The sequence below is a fragment of the Panicum virgatum genome, chromosome 9N (genome assembly GCF_016808335.1).
Source record: "Panicum virgatum strain AP13 chromosome 9N, P.virgatum_v5, whole genome shotgun sequence".
In the NCBI taxonomy this organism is placed as follows: Eukaryota; Viridiplantae; Streptophyta; class Magnoliopsida; order Poales; family Poaceae; genus Panicum; species Panicum virgatum.
In genome coordinates this window covers 81827616-81849495 of record NC_053153.1, presented here as the reverse complement: position 1 = coordinate 81849495, position 21880 = coordinate 81827616, and the positions used below count along the sequence as shown (strand labels likewise).

Genomic DNA, 21880 nt, shown 5'->3' with positions numbered 1-21880 from the left:
TTCTTTCCTCTTCTTCTCCCTCCTCCTCTCCTCTAATTTCCATGGAGCTCATGGGGGTAGGGGGGCTTGAGCCCCCCTTGCCCCCACGCTAAATCCGCCCCTGCATATACATGCGACCGCGGGGTTTATCTAGACCATCCATACATCTCGAGATTTGTTCTAAAGTACAACTTTAGATATATTCTACGGCCCATATTCTATTCACATGGTGGCTCTTGTTACACGTACGTGTTTCTGTATATATACACCAATGACTGTAGTCTGTACAAGAAGAAAAAAAATCGAATGCCCTTTTGCAGCAACAGAAAAATGAAGGAGACTGTGATCTAACCTATGCCAACTACTGCCCAGAATGTGCCAATATCCTCCGTCTCTAGTGAAGAAAGCCCCTGGTGTACAAAAGAACCAGAGTGAGCATGTTGATTAGTTTCTTCACCTTCTCCACCCTCCAGCTTCCTTCAGACGACATACTATCATCAGCATCTTCCTCCCTCACCGTCACCAATGTCGAAACCGAACAACTGCTCCTCTCACCATGAAGAACAACACTGATTTGTCATCTTCCTCCACCTCAACCACAACCTGAACCGGCGGAGCCATCATGGTGTCGTCGTCATGAACAACCACCGCCACATGATCATCGTCCGGTGGTGACCCCTGTGACACTGCAACCATGTCAGTTGCACTGAAAACGTCACGGTGGTGATCGGTCATGGTCACCGCAAGCAACGGCTGCCTCTGCTGACGATGCCGATCATCATCGGCAGCCTTGGAGAAGAAGACCTCGCCGTCGACGTGGTAGCGGCTGGCCGTGCGCACCTCCTACGCCAGTGCGCTCCGTCACGGACTTGGAACCGCAGCAGGCCGTGCTCCCGGGGAGCCCAAACTTCTCCCTCATCTGGATCCTCCAGTAGCCGCCGTAGAGCAGCCCGCACGCGCAGAGCAGCACGCCGGCGCCGCCCACCGCGTCGCGGATGTGCCGCGCCGACACGCCCAGCACCCAGAGCGGCGCGAAGCAGAGCAGCGCGAACGTGGCGGCGTGCACGCACGCGTTCCCCAGGCCCAGCCGCTCCATGTTCCACCCGAACACGCAGAAGGTGCAGGTGAAGGAGAGCCACCAGGCCGGCGACACATTGCCGGCGCACTCGAACATGCCGCCGGCCCACTCCGGCTCGACGACGACGTGCCCGACCGGAGAAAGGCGCTGTTTTGCGTCAGAGACCATGACGTCAGAGCACGCGAGCTTGCACGGCGAGCTGGCCTTTCCCAGCGGGCTGCAGACGGTGTACACAGCGGCGGCGAGCTCGGGGCGCGTGCGCCTGGTGTACCCCCAGTAGAGCCCGAAGAGCACATACTGGCACGCGACGGTAAGGTGGAGCAGCGCGACGACGACGGCCAAGTGCGCGCGCTCCCCGGGGCGCGGCGCAGCGGCGGCGGCGCCCTCCTTGTAGTAGGCGGCGCGGAGGTCGGCGGCGTCGCGGGGTCGCCAGCGGCAGAGGAGGAAGAGGTGGTGGCAGAGCGCGGGGTGCTGGTAGAGGCTCATGAGCGTGAAGAGCGCGTTGAGCACCTGGTTGTTGGTCTCGACCCAGCGGCTCCGGTCCGCCGGCGCCGGGAACGCGGCGTCGAGCAGGCCGAGGAGGAGGAGCGCGAGCATGCCGCCGGAGACGCCAACGCAGAGGAGCCAAAGGAGCAGCGCGATGTTCACGGGGTTCTCGAGCCATTCCTTGCACGCACGGCGGAGGGAGCCCCGGTCGACGGCGGACGACGCGTCGTCGTCGGCAGATTTTGGGCGACAGAAGGTGGGGAGCTGCCCGAGCCAGTGCGCGCGCTGTTGTGGCCTGTCGCCGGGGAGGAGGTGCTCGGAGAGCGGCGGCGTGGAGGCTCGGTAGCTGGGGAGGGCAGGGGCGTGGTGGTCCGGTGTGGCCGGGGCATTGTCATCGCCGGCGAGAAGCATGGCGGCTTCGTGGCAAGAAGCGACGGCTGAGCCGGAGACTTGCAAGAAGTGGTACTGCCAAGAAGGAACGGCTTGTGAAGGGCGCGATCCAGCAAACTGGGGTCAGGTCAACGTCAATCTTGGGTACGTACGATTTGGAGTACGTTTCATCCGGAGAAATACAAGCTGACTTTGTCCATTTGATTTGACGAGGGAATAAAATGATGGAGCTTTCTAATTTCTCGCTCCATTGTTTGCACCATTTTCTACATATTTTTTTCTGATAAATTTTAGAGGAAACTATGGCAGTCGTGGTTTGACCTGAACTTTCTCATTAATACTGAAGCTGATTTTGTGTACTCTTTTTCATTAAAAAAACACAGGAGCAGAGCATCGTTGAGTTATTCGTACAACTTTAACCCTTATCCTTACTCGGTATTAGATACAGTGTGAACTGTGAATCTTGCAGACGCAGCAGAATCACTAGCATTTCTCGTAAGTTTTTCAGCTTGAAGTAGAAATCACAAATCAAGCACAATTTTCAGCTTGAAGTAGAAATCACAAATCAAGCACAATTTACAGGTTATTCCAGTTCAAAATCAGAATATTGACTGCGGATTACAGTATTAGTAGTGCAATGAATTTACAGGTACAGTGGATTGATACGTGAGAGGCAGGGCACCTGGGACAGCCGGAACCGAATCCAAGTTTTGCAGCCGCCGCCGCCATCTCCTGATGCTGATGCTGGCTTCACCCCTATGCCGCGGCGCTGCCCATCTCGATTTGCCATTGCCATCGCTCATGCGCTCTCCATCCCCGCAGCCATTGCCCGCAGCGCAAACATGCTCTCCACCCTCGCCGGCTCCACTCCCACTCCCACTCCCACTCCCACCAGGGAGAGGGACCCCTTCGCCATCGCCCATGCCCTCTCCTCCATCGCCTACTCCTCGTCTTCCTTCACCTCTCCATCATCCCTCGCCACGGGCTCAGGGCTCCACGCACAGTGCATAAAGCTCGGCGTGTCCGCCGACACCTTCACCACGAACCACCTCCTCATCTTCTACAAGAGGCGCGGCCACCTCGCCGGCGCGCTCCGCGTGTTCGACGAAATGCCGCACCGGAACCTCGTCTCCTGGACCGCCATGGTGTCCGGCTCCGTGCGCAACGCCGCGCCTGACCTGGGCCTCCAGCTGTTTGTCTCCATGCTCGGCAACGGCCTCTGCCCCAACGAGTTCGCTCTCGCATGCGCGCTCCTTGTTGCCAGTCAGCGGTGGCCAATGCCAGGCTCGGCCTTTCCGTTCACGGCCTCGCTGTCAAAGCTGGCCTGGATGCCAATCCTTATGTGGGAAGCTCGTTGATGCTAATGTATGCCAGGCATGGGCGTACTGCTGCTGCGGAGCACGTGTTTGCAGGCATTGTTTTCAGAGACCTGGCATGCTGGAACGCAATGTTGGAGGCTTATATCTCGAATGGATACGCATGTGATGCGATGAGGACAGTGGTTCAGCTGCATCGCTGTGGAATAACGCCTGATGTTTTCACCTATATTTCAGCTGTAAAGGCTTCTTCGATCAACAGCGAGTTGAATTTTGGGCGGCAGCTACATGGTCTTGTCATCCACAACAGGTTCGAATCCAGTACTTCAGTGATGAACGCGCTTGTTGATATGTACTTCAGAGCAGGACAGCAGGACATGGCCATAGCTATCTTTGGTAAGATTCGGCAAAAGGACAGTCTCCTGGAACACGGTAATTTCCGGTCTTGCCAATGATGAGGAAGTGAAGGCAGCTACAGACTGCTTTGTCGACATGTCACTATATGGTTGTAAACCTAACCAAGTTACATTATCTGTCATGCTGAGGCTCTGTGGTGCTAAGGAGAACACCTCCCTTGGTCTTCAGATCTTTGGACTTGCCTATCGTCATGGCTACTCTGAGAAACTACTTGTAGCGAATGCGGTCATCAACATGCTGTCTAGATGTGGTCTGCTCCACTCTGCTTATGGCTTCTTCAGTAATCTCAGTGTCAGAAATATTATGACATGGAACGAGATGATTGCAGGTTATGGTCTGCACAGTAGTTCTGAAGATGTAATGAAGCTCTTCCGCAGCTTGCTCTGCTTTGGATCAAAACCAGATGAGTTCACCTATCCAGCTGTTTTGTCTGCATTCCAACAAGCTCACGACTCAAGAAACCATGAGCAGATCCACGCATGTATTCTGAAACATGGGTTTGCTTCATGTCAGTTCGTCTCGACTTCACTAATCAAAGTAAAGGCAACCCTTGGTTCAGTTCATGGTTCACTGAAAGTCATCGAGGACACTGGCAAGATGGATTTGGTATCATGGGGAGTCACCATCTCTGCATTCTTGAAGCATGGCCTGAACGATGAGGCCCTTTACCTTTTCACTTTGTTCAGAGATGAGTGCACACAGGAGCCTGATGAGTTCATCCTGGCTACCATCCTGAACGCTTGTGCAAACGCAGCATTGATAGGGCAATGCAGATGCATCCATTCCCTCGTTGTCAGGGCAGGGTATAGCAAGCACTTCTGTGTGGCAAGCGCCTTGGTTGATGCGTATGCAAAGTGTGGCGATGTTACTGCTGCTGAAAGTGTGTTCACTGATGTTTCGTTGGTAACTAATGACACCATACTGTACAACACCATGCTGACAGCTTATGCCAACCATGGTCTGATCCATCAAGTCCTCAGGCTGTACCGAGAGATGGAAGAACTACAATTGGCTCCAACACCAGCTACGTTCGTCGCGGTCATCTCAGCTTGCAGTCATCTTGGGCAAGTCGAGGAGGGAAAGCTGCTGTTCAGTTCCATGCTGTTTGCACACGGCGTGCATCCGACAAGGGCCAACTATTCCTGCCTGGTCGATCTCCTGGCGCGAAAAGGGCTCGTCAGCGAAGCGAAAGATGTCATAGAAGCAATGCCATTTCAGCCATGGCCTGCAGTATGGAGGTCTCTGATGAATGGCTGCCGGATCCATGGGAACAAAGAACTTGGCGTGCTTGCAGCAGAGCAGATCCTGAGAATGGCGCCAAGCAGCGATGGCACCTACGTATCACTGTCGAATGCCTATGCTGGAGATGGAGACTGGACGTCTGCAGAGGAGACAAGGAGGATGATGGCTGAGAATCAAGTGCAGAAGGTGCAAGCTTACAGCAGTGTTGAGATCTAGCCATTCAGCAATGTTGCATATATATAGGGGAATTTGGGGTAACAGTTAGTGCTGAGCAACAGAATAACCACGCTAGGGGCAGAAAAATTTTGTATCGCAGTCACGCAATGAATGTGAATAGTAAACACAGTTTTTGCCGTACAAATCAGATAGTCACACACAAATACTCCTGAAAGTTGGTTAGCTCAGTGTTGTTTGGGCAGTCAGTGAACTATGCTTGCAAATGCAGAAAAAGGTATGGCTGTTTCTATTGGCATTCACGATGAGATATTATGGCTTCAAACAATGAATACAAATGTTGAAACGGCCATCCAATGACCAGATCATGGAATTCAAGTGGAGGATTGGACCAGCAACACCAAATTCATTTCATTTCTAAATAGTCCTCTCTCGACAGGAAAACCCAACCATAATATCAGGAATACAATCTAATACTATAATGGCGAATGTGAACTAACAACCTCAGCACACAGTCTCATCTGTTTTTCCATAATTCTCTCTAAACTAGAAATACCACTTCTTTGCATGTGAATACATCATTAATATTGTATGCTCATTATGCTGTAGTCAACCCCACAATTTATTTCATGATCATATATCTCCTGTGGACCTATGTCTCCAGCAATGCACGCGTCTCCTGAATTTCAGGCTTCCTGTTCATGGACAGATTTGCTGTTCTGAAAAAAATAGGTTCTAGTTAGGTTGCACCAGTTCACAAATGTGAGGTGGCCTCGGCTTCTGTTTGCTCCTTATGTGGCATCACTGCAGTATTACTTGGTGGCCCTGGCTCATGTGCATCCAAAGCGCTCCCATTAGACTGCAATGCTACATAGCCACTCAGTGATTCCTGCTCTATGGTTCTAGCTTCATCCTTAGGTTTCAGTGTTTCAACATTACTTAGTGACTCTTGTTTTGTACTTCTAGGTTCCCACAGTTCTACTATGCTAGCTTCCTCACCAGGCTGTGGCGTTGCACTGCTGCTGGGTGGTTCTACAACTTCCTTGTTAGATTGAACCATTGCAGTATCTCTAGCTAGCTGTTGTTCTACTACTCTAGCTTCCTCCACGTGTAGCAGCATTGCAGTTTCACCGGCTGGCCCGTGCTTTACAATTGTAGCTTCCTCATCAGGTTGTAGCATTGTAGTATCTCTAAGAAGCTCCTGTCCTACTCTTATAGGCTCCTCAGGTTGCAGGATTATAGTATCGCTGAATGGCTCCTCTGCTATTGTTACCTGCATTGGGACATCAGAATCCCCAGCCACTCTAGGTCCATCAATTTCAACATCAAATATTTGGTCAGTCTTCCTCATGAATTTCCTCTTGTTCCATTTCTTCTTGTGACCACCTCTCTTGACTTTAAGTGGCTTTGGAGTTTCAGTTGGCTTCTTCTCTGCCTCCTTAACCTCTCTTTGGCCAGGAACAACGATGTACTTTGTGTCACCATTTGTGCAACCCTCTGATCGACCTGCACAAAACATTATCCATTTATGACTCAACATCCAAGCTAGCACTGAACAGGAGGAACAAATTTGCATGATGCGTCGAATAATAAGAAAATTACCCTGGATTGCAAGAAGAGCAGTTCGGGCAGCTTTTATCTCTGCCTCCTTCTTTGTTCTAGCGGCAGCACCAATGTATTGTATGCCACCGATCTCAACAGTGCATATGAAAGGAGCTACGCCTGAAGCTTGTTTAGTGCAAATATAAGATGGAATGGCATAATTCATCTTCTGAGCATACTCCTGAAGAAGATTCTTGCACAGGCCAGTTTCTTGCTGCAAAGCATAGTCAGGTATCAGCGAACACATCAATCAAGAAGGGATGCCCACTGATGCTAATTTAGTCATCCTGATTCCTAATAAGAACTAAAGAATCTTCAAATTCTAGAAGGGGGAAAAAAACTCTGGACATAGTACGAAAATTTAATAAACATACAGTGAGCTATTATGATTCATAAACGGGCAGAACAAGCTTGCACGAATCCTTACCACAAATTCCCTATTGTATTCATGGGATACCTTAGCATAACAGGGAGCTTCAAAAATATTAAACAAACAACTAGAGAAAACAGCAAAGAACCAACAATATGAAACTTGGTGAAATGTCATGAAAAAAAAAACTTATGTGATTGTCATCAAGTACTCTAACCAACCACTCAAACTGATTAAAATTACTCGAAAGCTAAGAACATGAGCAACTTACAACTGCTGGGATGCTTCTGCATTCAGTTGCTGGAATGGACTTAACTATCTCCATGAGCGCAACTTCAGCGGCAGACTGCTCTGCAGCCTTTCGGCTGAAGAATCCGGGAAGCGAGTCGTACTTGGTGTTGTTAACCACCACAGTGGACTTGAAGATTGGTTCGTGGGAAGGGCCCTCTTTGAGGGTATGGTATTCCGGGGTTGGAAGGCCAGCTTTCTGCGCATACTCTTGAAGGCGGCTCTTGAATACGTAGCAATTCTCCACCCCTGTGCCAAATCAAGCATACAACAGCTAAGGAAATATCAGTGCTGCAAATGTTTGGGAGAAATAAGGTTAATTTAGATTTTTGGAATCCTCCAGTGCGATGCGCTAGCAAGCTCTAGTGACAAAAAATACAGTAGAACGAAAAGGGGAAGGAAAGCAAATGCGGATGCGCTGCGCTTTTAAAAAAATTCAGGCTTTCAGCTATATATGATCCTGGGGGCCAAGCAAATTTGAGAAGTACGAGGCAGAAAAGATCATCCCCTCCAAGATACCCAGCGAATCGACACGAGGAAAGGAACACATGGATCTGATGAGAAGGGGGAAGGAAGAAGGGTTGGAGAAACGTACTGATTCCGGCGGGAGCGGCCGCCATCATGGGCGCAGGAGAGGTGCTTCTGGCGGCATCGGGCGGCGCTGCGCCTCCGCCGTCCATAGCCACCCCCACCGCCGCCGCCGCCGCCGCCGCTAATTGCCTTGGAGAGCGAGGGACACTGGAGGGTTCTGTGCTTCTGCCTCTGCGTGCTTCCGGAGGAGGATAGTTCTCTATGGCAGATGGGTCCCTCAAAATTGTGGTGCCCGCTTGTCAGTTAATGCTCATTGAAGATTTGCTGGGTTTGACGCGTGGCTTGTTTCGTCCGTTTTAGTTGCGCATAAATAAACATATTTGCTTCGTAACAAGCGGTTGAGTTTCAACCGATTTTTGTGGCGCGACGGCGACGGCGTGCTGCACGGCAGCGGAGGCGGCCCGACGAGCTCCCGCTCTTAGAAGAAGAAAGGAGGGAGGTTGGCCAGCGGCAAGGGCGGGGCGGCAGGGACGCCTCCGGCCGCGGGCGGCGATTGGAACCGGTTAGGCGGCGGCCGGGCGGGGGCGAGCGACGGAGCCGGTTTAGCGCGGCGGGCGCGCCGCCGGGGACGGCAGCAGGTGGGCGGGAGGTGGAAGATGAGGAGAGGCTGATTGGTTGAAATTTTTGGTTTTTTCAACTGAAAGAAAACAAGCAAGACCCACAAATAAAACAAGTCACCGCCCCAACCTCGCCTCCTCCTCCTCCCCAGTATCCACCGCCGACTGCACCTCCTTGGCAGAATGGCGGCCCACCTCCGCAGGGGGTGAGGGAGGAGGTGGAGGCGTGAGGAGGAGCCGTGGCTCGATGGAAAGGAGGGCGGGGAGAGGGTTTTCTGAAGAAAAAAAATGGACTGCGAGTTCTATTTGCAATAATTTGAAGGACTTTTTTTTAAAAAAAAAACATATCACGCCGAGAGAAGGAGAACATGTGTCGTGCACAGAACCTCCAGTGCCCCCTCAAGGGTGCATAGCTCACGGTGTATAAAACACTCCGAGTAAAGGCCGACACGTCCGGTTTTCAAAGTGGTCAGACTGAGTTTAGCCTTGTAGCCAATCTGGCACTGGGTTTAGCCTTATAGCCGATCTGGCAGCACAAACAGGTCTGACCAGTCCATCAAGGTGGTCAGAATAGTTTAGTAAACTTTGTCAAATTGCCTATCTACACCATTACATAGATCTCGTCGACATGATCGAAATGTATATGTATAAAGTCTAATTTGGAGTCTAGATGAGTATGACTTTGGGAAGAACAATGCCAATGAATCCAACTGGATTTCAAGACCGGTTTTGGTCTGTAATCCGAGGAGTTGTATGAGTTTTGACTTCTATAAAGACAAGACCTCCCCATCCTATTAATATAGAGGGACACGGCCAATGAGAAAAATTCATCAAATAAAACCCTAAATCGAATGAGATTTTAGGTTGGAAGAGTTTCATTTGCCTTGCTGGCACTTGCAATTTGCAAACATATGGAGATAAACAAACACTAACATCAAAATATATAGGCAGAAGTTACGTTGCTAGTCACAGAGGTTATATGGGGTCTGGTGCAAGAATAATCATTGATGAGGTTCATCAGTTCCGGGGGAAGAACAAAGATCTTGCGTTACCAGAAAAACTCACTTCACAAAGTCGACCAGGTCACTTTCACCGTAATAGAGGCCTGATCCAGCTCCATTTGTTGACTAGCACATCCGTGCATGCTTGCTTTAAAAGAAGCATGGCGTTCAACTTCACTTGTTGAGCCTCCACTTCCATCAGTGACCTTGAACTTCACACGCATCCAAGTATCTATCGCTGCAGCGACCCCAAACCTTCTCATACCACATGCCTCACTAATAACACCACGAAAAACATGAATTTCTTCTCTCTCTCTCTCTAAGCCACCAACATATGAACTAAGTAGTAGACGGAAACCACTGCCATGCACTTGTGTTATGTCTACTTCTATTGTTGCCTCCACAGCTTCGGAAAGCATTGCTAATGTAATGTCAACACCACCACCAGCACCATCAATTCGATTCAAAAACGGTTTGCATGTCGGTGTAGCTAGCTCAGAGAAGTCTGATATTCCATCAATCAATTGCAAGTCGTCAACTTCATGTTCTCCCTTCTTGATCCTCAAGTCATACTCTATTAGCACGGCGGATTGCATCTCAATACCTCTTTTTGGGCCAGTCATTTCTATAAGGGAACCCTGCAAAATCACTATTTACTGCTCCATTTTTATGTCGCTGGTTAGTTCAAAATTTGAATGAGCCAGCATCATACATTTGAGAATATAGGGAGTAATATTTCATGGAAAAGAACAAATTATCTGGCAATATAGTAGTAATGCAGATAGTTTATGATTCAATGGACAACAAAATCTACAAGGAGTTTGTCTCATTCTACAAGAGTCTCACAAGGCATCACGTATTATTCCAGACTTGCAAGCCTGCTCGCAAATTTTCTATTTTGTAACCCTTCATAGAAAAGTAGATAGAGGATATGTATGACCGAAATATGTGCACCTCCAGGAAGTGTCAGTTATGAAGATATTCTTTCGTAGCAAGAACATTTTGTAATGTAGCATCTTCAGCACTCATTAAAGAATAATGATCCAATGGACAACAATGTCTACAAGAGTGTCTCATTATGCTGAACTCAAACTCAGGGAACCATGTCATATTATCTGACTATTTTTTTTTCAAAAAAAAAATCAACAATGCATAGTAATTCTACCTTTTTAACAATATATATGTATAACTATCAAAGTTGTACATAAAACACTTATTTCTTTTTTCTCGAATACGAAGGAGAGCTTCGTATCATTGTATTAAAGAGAGAAGAGCCGGCCCCTTACAATCTTCACCACCTCATTCCGGGCCGAGCCATGAGGGGTTGAAAAAATACATGATCAAGATGTACTCCAATAGCGCACACACCTAGAGGCGAGATCTGACCTACTACAAATTAGAAACCACAAGCTAAGGATTACCCAGCTCGCCAACCAGACCATGACCAAGTGTTCTCAGGCGTCGAGCTCCAGCAAGACACCAAAGGTGTTGCTCATCTCTGAAAGCCCGAAGGAGACTGTTTATGCAAGGTCGAGCACCATCAAAGACGCAAGCATTGCGATGCTTCCAGATAACCCAGGCGCCCAAAATAATAGTGGAATTCAGGCCTTTCCTAGTTTCTTTCGGGGCCTTTTTAACTGCTTTTCTCCACCAGTCAGCAAAAGAAATCTCATGGCGGCTTGGGACCCGGCCTTGAAATCCCATAGGCGTTAGAATTCTAAACCAGAACTCCCGGGAAAAGACACACGTAGTAAGCAGGTGTTGGATATTTTCTTCTTCCTGGTCACAGAGCGGACACATGGACGGGTGTGGCAGGCCACGCCTCGCCAGACGATCCGCAGTCCAGCACCGATTCCTGATGGCGAGCCAGAGAAAAACTTTGCATTTCGCAGGAGCCCATGATTTCCACAACCGCCGCCCATGTTCAAAAGTAATTGCTCCATTAAAGAAGGCACGATAAGCTGATTTAGAGGAGAAAATACCAGAGCTATCCAATCGCCAGATGTGCACATCCTCATCCTGGGAGAGGGTCGTGTCCAGCAGCATATCCCACAGCTGGAGATACTCAAACAGTCCAATCGGCGAGAGGCCTCCTTGAATATCAGTGGGCCAAGATTGATTTTGCAAGGCCTGTGCAAGTGCAACTGTGCGTTGCTTGCGAATTTTTAGTGGCACAGCATCAACAACCACAGGTGCGATTTCAACAATTGAGCAGCCCATGAGCCATCGATCAGACCAGAACAGTGTGTTGTTTCCATCACCTACACTTATTTCTGAAAAATAAAAATATCAGGATTTAAAAGTTCACAAGTACAATGAGTTATTACATATGCTTACCTGGTATACAATGATAGGATCATCCCTGCTCCGATTAACTATGTAATTTACTAATGGATCTAGAAGGTCACGGGTAGCTATATATCCGTATAACTGAACCGGGCCATCTTCTTCTAAAAGTTTGCCCAATTTCACTGAAAATATTTGCATCATGGGACGCGGTGTATGGATGAAACAGTTTTCTCGATCTGGACAACAATTGCTTGGGTCAGAGAGGGTCATCGGTTCCAGTCCAGCTAAACAAGAAAGACAAATAAAACAATATTAGATACAATTTAAGGGAAGCAGTAAGAGGAATAGGAAATTTAACTTTTATATTGCAATAGCAGTGTGAATGACAACTTTTATTTTAGACCGCATGCAACATGAATCGAATGATAAGAATTAATCGAACTATTTTCTTCTCTCTCTCCTTTTGTTTGGTACATTTTACCGTTTAACTAAAAAGCTATATAAAAGGAATGGATGAAGTAACTAACCCCTGAGTATCAATATATGGGTTTATTTTGAGAAACAGAAAAGAACCTAAAAAAAAGGAATCTACCAATCGAGGAGGAAGACTCACTCTCGTTACGGTCGGAAATTCGATATCTTTGATGCCATCCACCGGACACGGCGTATACGGAGCCGTCGCGGTGGCCACTATTGGCGAGGATGGCGGCGCGGTTTATACCAATGACCTCCCTGGTCGCTCTATCGGCTTCGTCGAAGAATTGTACCCACTCCTGCTTGTCGTCGCCTTCGGGGATGTCGAAGCGGTCGCCCCCCGGGAGAGTGATGTATTCATACGGGTGGTGTGGACTGGGGGAGCGGCTCCGCCACCTATACGCCTCCTTCTGCCCTCTTCCTCCTCTGCATCCATTGCTGCTGCTCGCCATGTAGGGAGGTCCGCTGGCAGAACAATTCCTAGAGCTAGATGATGGATTTGGGGGAAAATAATCTTTTTCCTCCCCCACCCGCCGGCCGCTACGTTACCCCGATACGGCAGTGCGGCGTCGTATCCCGTATCGGATACGGAACCACCGATAAGTATCCAGCATAAAAAGAGAAAAAAATACAAACATCCGATACGCATATTGATACGTATCTGGCGTGATATCCGATTCCGATACGGCCCAGTGTCGGCAAACCTCCGGCCTCCGCACTGCGGTAAACCTCCGGAGGGCGTCAGGGTGTCGCCGTCTCAATCTAATTCTGGCCGAGCATTCCGGCACTGACCCTCCCCGTCGTCGTTGCACGGTGTTGTTCCTCCCATCAGCACGTCAAACGCGAACGCGTCCAATTCCGCAGCGCAGCCGCCACGCAGGATGTCCAGCAGCAGCGCCCGCGCCCGCGCGACATGGCCGCCGGCACGCAGCATGCCCACCAGCGCCGGCGCGTCCCACCGCAGGCCCCGCGCTACGGCCTCCCGCGCCGCCTCCCTCGCCGCGTCCAGGTCCCCCGCGGCGGCGGCGAAGCGGCCGTGGCGCGCGAGGGTGACCAGCAGGCGGTGGTGGCCGGTGGCCTCCGGCCGTGCTAAGAGCGGGTGGGTGGGGCTCATCTCCATCTGACGGGGCTCCTGTCGCTCTGCACTGCAGCAAGCTTTGACATGTGCTGCTGACTTGTTGAGTATACATGCACAGCTCTCGCATCGCTTAGCGACTCTTACATTTGATCTCTATCCATCCCACTTGGCAGAAGCACAACAAGTGGAATATATGCAAACTCCCAACTCCATCCGATGCATCGACAGCCTTTTCTGGATTCTGGAGCAAAACATCCAAGGACGCGGCAGTTCATCTTCATTTCCGATTCTGGAGGACACAGTAGTTCAGACATCCAAGGACGCCACAGTTCATCTTCAGAATACTGCGTTTCATCTTCAATTTCCGATTCTGGATGCCGCAGTTCATCACTTGAGGAATGAGAGTACTCTATCCTACCTGTGATGAGTGAATTGTCAACCGTGCGGTGTGATCGTGCGCTTGGTCTTTGGATTGCAGGTACACGGGCGTCGAGTGTCAACGGTGAGTTGCCGTGGAGGAGCTCGGGCCGGGCGGCAGCTGTGGCGTCCACTCCTGGATCGAGGGCACAAGCGGCGATGGAAGGCGGGTTTCTTGGTTTGCGCCACAAAACCAAGGAGGCGGACGGTGGTTGAAGACGCCAGGTAGTGGAGGCACGGGCGTCGGTCTCGGGACTGACGGAGGCGACGGGCGTCGATGGCGTCTAGAGCCTCGCTGCGGGCGAGGAGGTGACGGGCGTCGGGCAGCGTCTAGGGCCGTCAGAAGGCCGAGGAAGGAACGACGTCTAGGGCCACGGCGTGGAGGCGGGAATCTTCCCGCGCGTGAGGTTTTGGCGATTTTCTCAAAACCGGCCACCTACTCGGGTTTCGCGGACCCTCCAAAACCACAGACCGGAACTTCGTCGACGTGGCGGCATCGCAGCAAAGACTTCCAGTCGAAGAAAGAAGCTCCGCCGTCGATCGAGGCTGTACAGCGGGCTGCTACAGACCCGACCGGTCTGACCGGTCCCATGGACCGGTCTGACCGGTCTGGCCGCAGCAGCTGGGTATAAATACCCCCACCAGCCCGTGGCTGGTTGAGTCTCTTGAGTCTTTTGTTTTCTCTTCGTTTTTCCTTCTCCCTGCCCCTGCTCTAGGTTAGGGCCAAGGACTCCAACGCAAAAGAGGCTTAGATTATAGCTAATCTCTCCAATCTAGAGGGTGGATTATGGTGTGGTCGGCTCTAGCCTTTGTATAGGTGAATTCCTCCGTGATTTATGAATGAAATTGATTTGAGATTCACATGTGTGTGCTGAGCTTTTCGTCCCCCTTCCTCTCTTGCGTTTTGGGTTTCAATTCTCCTCTTTTGGTGTGTTTTGTGTTCGGAAGAGATGAACCCTTGAATTCATGGTTTGATGGACTCTTTGTGACGATTCTCATCTTTCTAGCCAAGTGCTAAATCTATTGGAATCGAGAGTTCTCACGAATTGGAGTTTTTGGGTTCTTGAGAAAACCCCAATTCTCTTTGATCTTCCCTTGTTTTCTCATGATCTGTTAATCTTTTGGGAAAGATCTTTTGGGAATATGTTCACGGGGTTGATGTGAAGCTATCCTCCAAGTTTCATTGGATTTGGACTTCGTTTGCTCGAGATTTGCCGTTTGAAGCTTTGTCTGCGATCTGTCTAGGTGCAACCGGTCTGACCGGTCTCTGAAACCGGTCTGGGTTTTTGAACTCCAGCCCGACCGGTCTGACTGGTCGGAGAGAGCGGTCAGACCGGTCCAAGTCTGCCAGGTCTGCAGATTTTCTTGTTCGCTTCCGTGGTTTCTCTCGCACGATCAAGGGGTGTTTTGTGTTGGTTTAGCTCTTCCATAGCTATCTCAAACTTCACCTAGAACTCTTGAGGGATTGTGGTGATTTTGGGATATAGGCCGACGGTGTGAATTTCGAGAGAAATTTTGATCGGCTCCCATTCACCCCCTCTGGTCGCCGGTTTCGGTCCCTCAATTGGTATCAGAGCAAGGTTGAGGTTTTCAGTACCTTAACCGGTTCAAAAACCACTTGGCGACCATGGCGAGTCTTGGGAAGATCCCTGTGTTTTCCGGCGAGGACTATGCCTACTGGAAGGTTCGCATGAGAGCCTTATTGCAGAGCATGGGAGCCGAGGTCTGGGATATTACCAAGAACCAGGCTTACGTGATGCTTGCCGCTCGGGTCACTCCTCTTTAAGTGACTGAGCACGAGGCTAACGCCAAGGCTGTCAATGCCTTGTTCGCTGGTGTTTCTCGTGCAGAGTTCTCACGCGTCCAGGGTTTTCAGGAAGCCCACAAGATTTGGACGTGTCTTGAGAACTACCACGAGGGCACACCTCAGGTGAAGGCCAGACTATTCGAGACTCACCGGCGTGAATACGAGAACTTCACACAGAAGCCGAGTGAGAGCATTGACTTGATGTTCAGTCGTTCTCGGTCGATTGTGAACAAAGTCAATTCGAACAGATCTGCTGATGCCCTTGAGTACACAGAGCACGAGAAGGCTCTCAAGTTGCTCTACGCACTTGATCGCTCTGTGTGGGATCTCAAAGTGAACACCATCATTGAGTCTGCTGGCTATGAGACTCTGACGGTGAACGAGCTTTTCAGCAAGCTCAAGGCCACAGAGGTGGATAACCAGACACGAGCCAAGCTCAATGGCGCTCCTCCTTCCAAGAGCATCGCTCTTGTGACTGGCCCAGGTGTATCGAGCTCTAACGCTAACTCTGCTCTTGGCTTTTCTCTTGCCTCTTTGCCTTCTGTTACAGATGAGCAGCTGGAGACGCTGGGAGACGACAACTTGTGCCTCCTCATCAGCAAGTTCCAGCGCATCTACCACAACAGGTAGAGGAAGAAGAACCCCGGGTGCTACAACTGCGGCGATCTGGACCACTTCATCGCCGATTGTCCCAAGAAGTCCGGTGGCGGCCAGAACAACCACTTCGACTACTACCACCACCGCGACCGTGACGAGGGAGGTTCCAACAAGGAGCGTCGGCGCCACAAGCACCGCAGTCGTGACAGGGGAGGATGCTTCGACAAAGAGTCGCTCAAGAAGCGCTTCAAGTACAAGGCCAAGAAGCGGGAGAAGGCCTTTCTGGCGCAGCTCAGCGACCTCGACAAGAGCTCCGACACCGACCGCTCTTCTTCACCGACCTCCGACGACGACGACAAGAAGTAGAAGAAGCGGGACAAGGAAGCCACCGGCTTCATCAGCCTGTGCTTGGCGGCCGGTCGGCGCAAGGGCTTCTGCACCATGGCGGGCGAAGCCGATGGTGCTCGTGCGTCTTCGGGTGGACATTCTACACTGACGCACGTCGACTCTTCTCCTGGATCCGAGAGCGATTCATAGGTAAACTCCACAATCGACCTGCTTGATACGGAGGTTAGGGAGTTGTACGCCGCTCTCGACAACCAGAAGAGGCTGCTTAAGGAAGCAGCTAGAGAGCGTTGAAAGCTTAGGGCTGAGCTGGCTTGTGAATGGGAGAAATGTAGTGAGGATGAGTGCGCTGGCTGCATATCTCACATGAATGATCTTGTTGCTCTCCGTGTCAAGCATGATGAGAACGTCGTGAACTTAGATGTTGCTGAGATTTCGCTTGCTGACGTGTCTCATGAGCTCGCTAAGGCCAAGCATGAACTAGAACTGGTTAAGGACGCTCCTATTGTTAGCGATGTGCTTGAATGTGATGAGTGTCCTATCTTTAAGTCCAATCTAGTTTCGTTGCAGTCCAAGTTTGCTACTATTGTGTGCGAGCTAGAGGAGATGAAGTTTAGGTCAGTTCTGCTTTGTGCTTGTAAGCTTTGTCCCACACTTAGGTCGGAGCTAGATGAGAAGAACGCCTTGATTAAGTCTTTGGGGAAGACTAAGGTAGTGGAGTCTAGCCAACCTATTGACTGCTCTGTTTGCCCTAGTTTGATCTCTGATTTGGATAATCTTGCGGTAGACAAAGCTAACTTGGAGAATGAGAATACCTATCTTAGGGCGATTCTTAGTTGGGTTTCTGCTAGTGAGCTGCAGTTGGGCATGATGATTAAGCAGTTCAAACGTGGTGATGGCTTTGGGGTCGGTTACACCTACACGAAGTCAGACTTTGACAGGTTGTATGGTAAGATCGGCAAGGCTGCTAGAGTTCAGAGTGCTCTAAACACTGCTAGTTCGAGCATGCAGCCTTCGCTTGTTGACCCCGTGAATGGTGTGCTGAAAGAACCACAAAAAGTACCTCCACAAAAGCAGGTTTGGGTTCCAAAGCCCAATGAGCTGAGGAATCCCCTCGACACGCTCCCTACTGCCGCAGCCCAGGTTGCCCAGAAGAAGGGGGCTGCTCCTCCCAAGCGTGAGGTGAGGTACCACTGCGAGTATTGTGACAGGGAAGGTCACCTGGAGGAGTTTTGCTTCAGAAGGAAGCGGGCTATGAGGCGTGAGCTGGAGAGACGGAACGCGGACATGTACTCTGCTCGGGTGCATGGTCTTTCTTGGCATGGTGGTAGGCAAGATGCTAGGGCGCGCCGTGTAGGTGGAGGTCAGGGAGACGGTGGTTGTTACCGTGCTCTAACGGGTGGTCGCTTTGCCGGTCGTGTTCCTGGTCGTTTTCAGTACGGCTATGGACCACGGGACCGAGGTTTTGGAGGAGGTTACGATGCACCACGCTTTCCTCGCGGTAGTGTTCGTCAGTCACGCGGTAGACGGGACGAGGGATATGCTTCACCTAGTTTTGCTAGCCCTTCTGTAGAGCAAATGGCTCGACACTGGTTTGCTCCTCACTTTGCTAACCCCAGTGTTGAGACATTTGCTCACCCTTTGTCTCACTACTGATGTGCAGGTCGGAGGCTTGGAGAACAGGTGGATCATGGACTCCGGTTGTTCGCGCCACATGACCGGAAATGACAAATGGTTCTCCAGCCTCACCCCGATGCGCTCAAAGGAGTACATTGTGTTAGGGGATAATGGAAGAGGAAAGGTACGTGGACTTGGCACTATTCGAGTTTCTGATCGCTTTACCCTAAGAGAGGTTGCTCTGGTTTCGAACCTTGGGTTCAATTTGCTTTCTGTTTCGTAACTTCTTGATGAGGGGTTTGAGGTTTGCTTCAAGGAGGGTTGTTCGCGTGTTTTTGATTCCAGAGGAGATTTGGTTTGCCGGATTACACCTCGCGATTGGGTTTTCTTGGTTGACTTCTCTGGAACTCCTCTTGGCCCTTCTCGTTGCTTGTTGGCTAGTCCTTCTTCTGATTTGTGGAAGTGGCATAGGAGACTTGGACATTTGAGCTTCGATTTGTTGTCGAGACTTAGCTCACTTGGCCTAATCCGAGGATTGCCCAAATTAAAGTTTGAAAAGGACCTTGTTTGCCATCCGTGTCACCACGGGAAGATGATTGCTACTTCACACCCACCTGTCAATCAGGTGATGACTGCTCACCCTAGAGAGTTGCTACACATGGACACAGTTTGTCCTTCTAGGGTGATGTCTGTTGGTGGGAAGTGGTATGTTCTTGTGATCGTGTACGATTTTTCTCGCTATTCTTGGGTCTTTTTCATGAGAACCAAGGATGAGGCTTTCGAGTTTGTTCGAGACTTGATCTTGAGGTTCAAAAACGAGCTACCCCAGGCCATGAGAGCGATTCGCAGTGATAATGGCACAGAATTCAAAAACACTCGTTTTGACGCTTTTTGCAGTGATCAAGGACTTGAACACCAGTATTCTTCTCCCTACACTCCACAGCAGAATGGAGTTGTAGAGCGGAAGAATCGGACGCTGGTTGAGATGGCGAGGACGATGCTCGATGAGCATAGGACTCATCGTAAATACTGGGCTGAGGAGGTTAACACCGCTTGTTACGTGTCCAACCGCATTTTCTTGCGTGCTTTCATGCACAGGACTTATGAGTTGCGATTTGGACGCCAGCCCCGTGTTGACCATCTCAGAGTTTTCGGTTGCCGGTGTTTTGTGCTGAAAGATGGAAATCTTGATAAGTTTGAGTCTCGCTCGTCTGACGGCATTTTTCTCGGTTATGCTTCTCACTCCAGAGCTTACCGTGTGCTGATTATAGATACTAACATCGTCAGAGAGACTTGTGAAGTCACTTTCGACGAGACTGCACCGTGCAATTCTTCTGTCTTTGAAGTTGCAGGAGATGATGAGCTCGGCACATCCATCTTTGAAGATGAGGAGGAAGAAGCTGCGGAGGGCGACGCTGAGGCTACCACGCGTGCTGTGGACCCAGCCGTCTCTGCCACGAGCTCGGACGATGACGACGGCCCCGACCCGACTACGTCTACTTTCCGGGGGCCGATCGAGCAAGTGACTCAGGCTTCACCAGTTGCACCTGAGGAGACACCAGATTTGGTTGAGGAGGAGGCGACTTCGACGCGGGAAGCACCTCGACATATTCAGCGTCGTCATCCACCTCAACAGATGCTAGGTGATCTCAACGAGCGAGTCACCAGGTCCAAGGTAACGAGTATCGCTGGCTTTGCTCATTCAGCATTTGTTGCCTCTTTTGAGCCCAAGGATATTGGACACGCTCTTTCTGATTCTAATTGGGTCAATGCTATGCATGAGGAACTTAAAATTTTTAAAAGCAACCAAGTTTGGGTTTTAGTCGAGCCTCCACCTGCTTGTAATCCCATCGGAACGAAGTGGGTTTTCAAAAACAAGCAGGGTGAGGATGGATTGGTTGTTCGAAACAAGGCTCGTCTTGTTGCCCAGGGGTTTTGCCAAAAAGAGGGTATTGATTTTGAGGAGACTTTTGCCCCTGTTGCTCGTTTGGAAGTTATTCGAATTTTTCTTGCATTTGCTGCTTCCAAGGGTTTTAAAGTTTTCCAAATGGATGTTAAATCTGCCTTCTTGAATGGTTTTATCGAAGAAGAGGTTTATGTGAAACAATCCCCTGGTTTCAAAAATCCCAAGTTTTCAAGCCGTGTTTATAAACTTCAGAAAGCACTTTACGGTTTGAAACAAGCACCTAGAGCTTGGTATGATAGATTGAAAACCTTTTTGCTGGCTCAGGGTTTTAAAATGGGATGTGTGGATAAAACTTTGTTCCTCATGCGGTCTGGCATTGATTTTCTATTAGTTCAGATATACGTGGATGATATTATCTTTGGTGGCTCTTCTCACGCTCTTGTCTCCAAGTTTTCTGAGTAGATGTCCAGGGAGTTCGAGATGAGCATGATGGGTGAGCTGCAGTTCTTCCTCGGGCTGCAGATCAAGCAAACTCCTCAGGGCACGTTCGTCCATCAAGCCAAGTACACCAGGGACTTGCTGCGGAAGTTCGACATGAGTGACTTGTCACCTCAGCCGACTCCGATTAGCACTTCGACGGCGCTTGATGAGGACTTGGACGGCGAGGCGGGGGACTAGAAGGAGTACAGGAGCATGATCGGCTCGCTCCTGTACCTGACGGCGACCCGGCCGGACATTCAGTTCGGGGTCGGCCTTTGTGCGAGGTACCAGGCTTCTCCGCGCACCTCCCACAGGCAGGTGGTGAAACGCATCTTCAGGTATCTGAAATTCACCCCTGAATTTGGTCTTTGGTATTCTGCGGATTCTTCTCTGGTTTTGGTGGGCTTTTCTGATGCCGATTTTGGTGGGTGTCGGTTGGATCGCAAGTCGACATCTGTCACTTGTCAATTTCTCGGTACATCTTTGGTGTCTTCGTCCTCTCGCAAGCAGGCTAGTGTAGCGCTTTCTTCTACAGAAGCTAAGTATGTTGCCGCTGCTAGCTGCTGCTCACAGATACTTTGGATGAAACAAACCTTGCAGGATTATGGCTTGAGTTTCGGTAGGGTTCCCATCTTTGTGGACAACATGTCAGCCATTTGCATTGCAAAGAACCCTGTCCTACACTCCAGAACCAAGCACATAGATATCCGATTCCATTTCCTGCGAGACAACCATGAGAGAGGACACATAGACCTGATCCATGTCCCTTCAGAGAGGCAAACCGCAGAGATCCTCACCAAACCGCTAGAGCAGGACACCTTTGCACGCTTGCGAGGGGAGCTTGGGGTTTGTTACCCCTTTTGATCGCTGACTTTTCTTTGGTTAGCTTTGTAGGTTTTATTTGCTTCTCTTTGATTTCTAGGTTTGGTAGTTACATTGTGCATATGCATTGTACATGTTTGCATTTTGCATTGCCTCACTTGCACTAGCATTCTGGTGTACATTGCTATGATCTTCTAGTGCCTGCTAGTGTGAGTTGATAAATTTGATCATGTATAGGTTGCTCCACTGTGTATATGACATCATCTGAGTTAAGCTATTTTGATTTGAAAATCTGAAAACATGATCACCCTGTTTTGGCTACTAGCATGTTAGGGCGTGTTGATGTGCTTTGCTATCTTATTCATGCTAGTGTAGCCTTTCGTTCAGCAATTCATACTTGAAATGATCTAAATCTGATAAAATTGATTGAACTGTACTTGAAATGGTTTGAAAAGATCCAGGTGGGATTGCTTGTCGCACTGATCGAGCTTTCGGGACGGCTCACTTTGCACTTGTGAGAACTCGGGCAAGGCTGTGCATGACTGAAACGAGTGCTT

General features: G+C 49.9%; 2 protein-coding genes and 2 pseudogenes across 4 annotated transcripts; 1 reads left to right on the top strand and 3 right to left on the bottom strand.

The window, feature by feature from the left end:
• Positions 1-373: 373 nt before the first annotated feature.
• Positions 374-1954, bottom strand: LOC120689424 (annotated as a pseudogene).
• An 858-nt stretch (positions 1955-2812) lies between these two features.
• On the top strand, positions 2813-5265 carry LOC120690541 (annotated as a pseudogene).
• Positions 5266-5374: 109 nt separating this feature from the next.
• LOC120690542 (double-stranded RNA-binding protein 8-like) lies at positions 5375-8206 on the bottom strand. The gene is made up of 4 exons (XM_039973226.1): positions 7938-8206; positions 7326-7591; positions 6685-6898; positions 5375-6588 (listed from the first exon to the last, which is right to left on the bottom strand). The coding sequence occupies exons 1-4, from the start codon at positions 8020-8022 to the stop codon at positions 5837-5839; spliced, it is 1317 nt and encodes a 438-aa protein (XP_039829160.1). The 5' UTR covers positions 8023-8206; the 3' UTR covers positions 5375-5836.
• Positions 8207-10640: 2434 nt separating this feature from the next.
• LOC120692195 lies at positions 10641-12930 on the bottom strand. 3 transcript variants are annotated; one of them, XR_005682512.1, is made up of 4 exons: positions 12394-12930; positions 11829-12064; positions 11474-11752; positions 10641-11346 (listed from the first exon to the last, which is right to left on the bottom strand). XR_005682512.1 is itself a non-coding variant. In XM_039975439.1 (3 exons), exons 1-3 carry the CDS (start codon positions 12704-12706, stop codon positions 11657-11659), a joined length of 645 nt encoding a protein of 214 aa, XP_039831373.1. In that variant the 5' UTR covers positions 12707-12930; the 3' UTR covers positions 10641-11656. The 3 variants fall into 3 exon arrangements, 2 of the variants coding, with proteins under 2 accessions (XP_039831373.1, XP_039831374.1); XM_039975439.1 differs by having other exon boundaries at positions 10641-11752; XM_039975440.1 differs by having other exon boundaries at positions 10641-11764; positions 12394-12754.
• Between the last annotated feature and the right edge of the window lie 8950 nt (positions 12931-21880).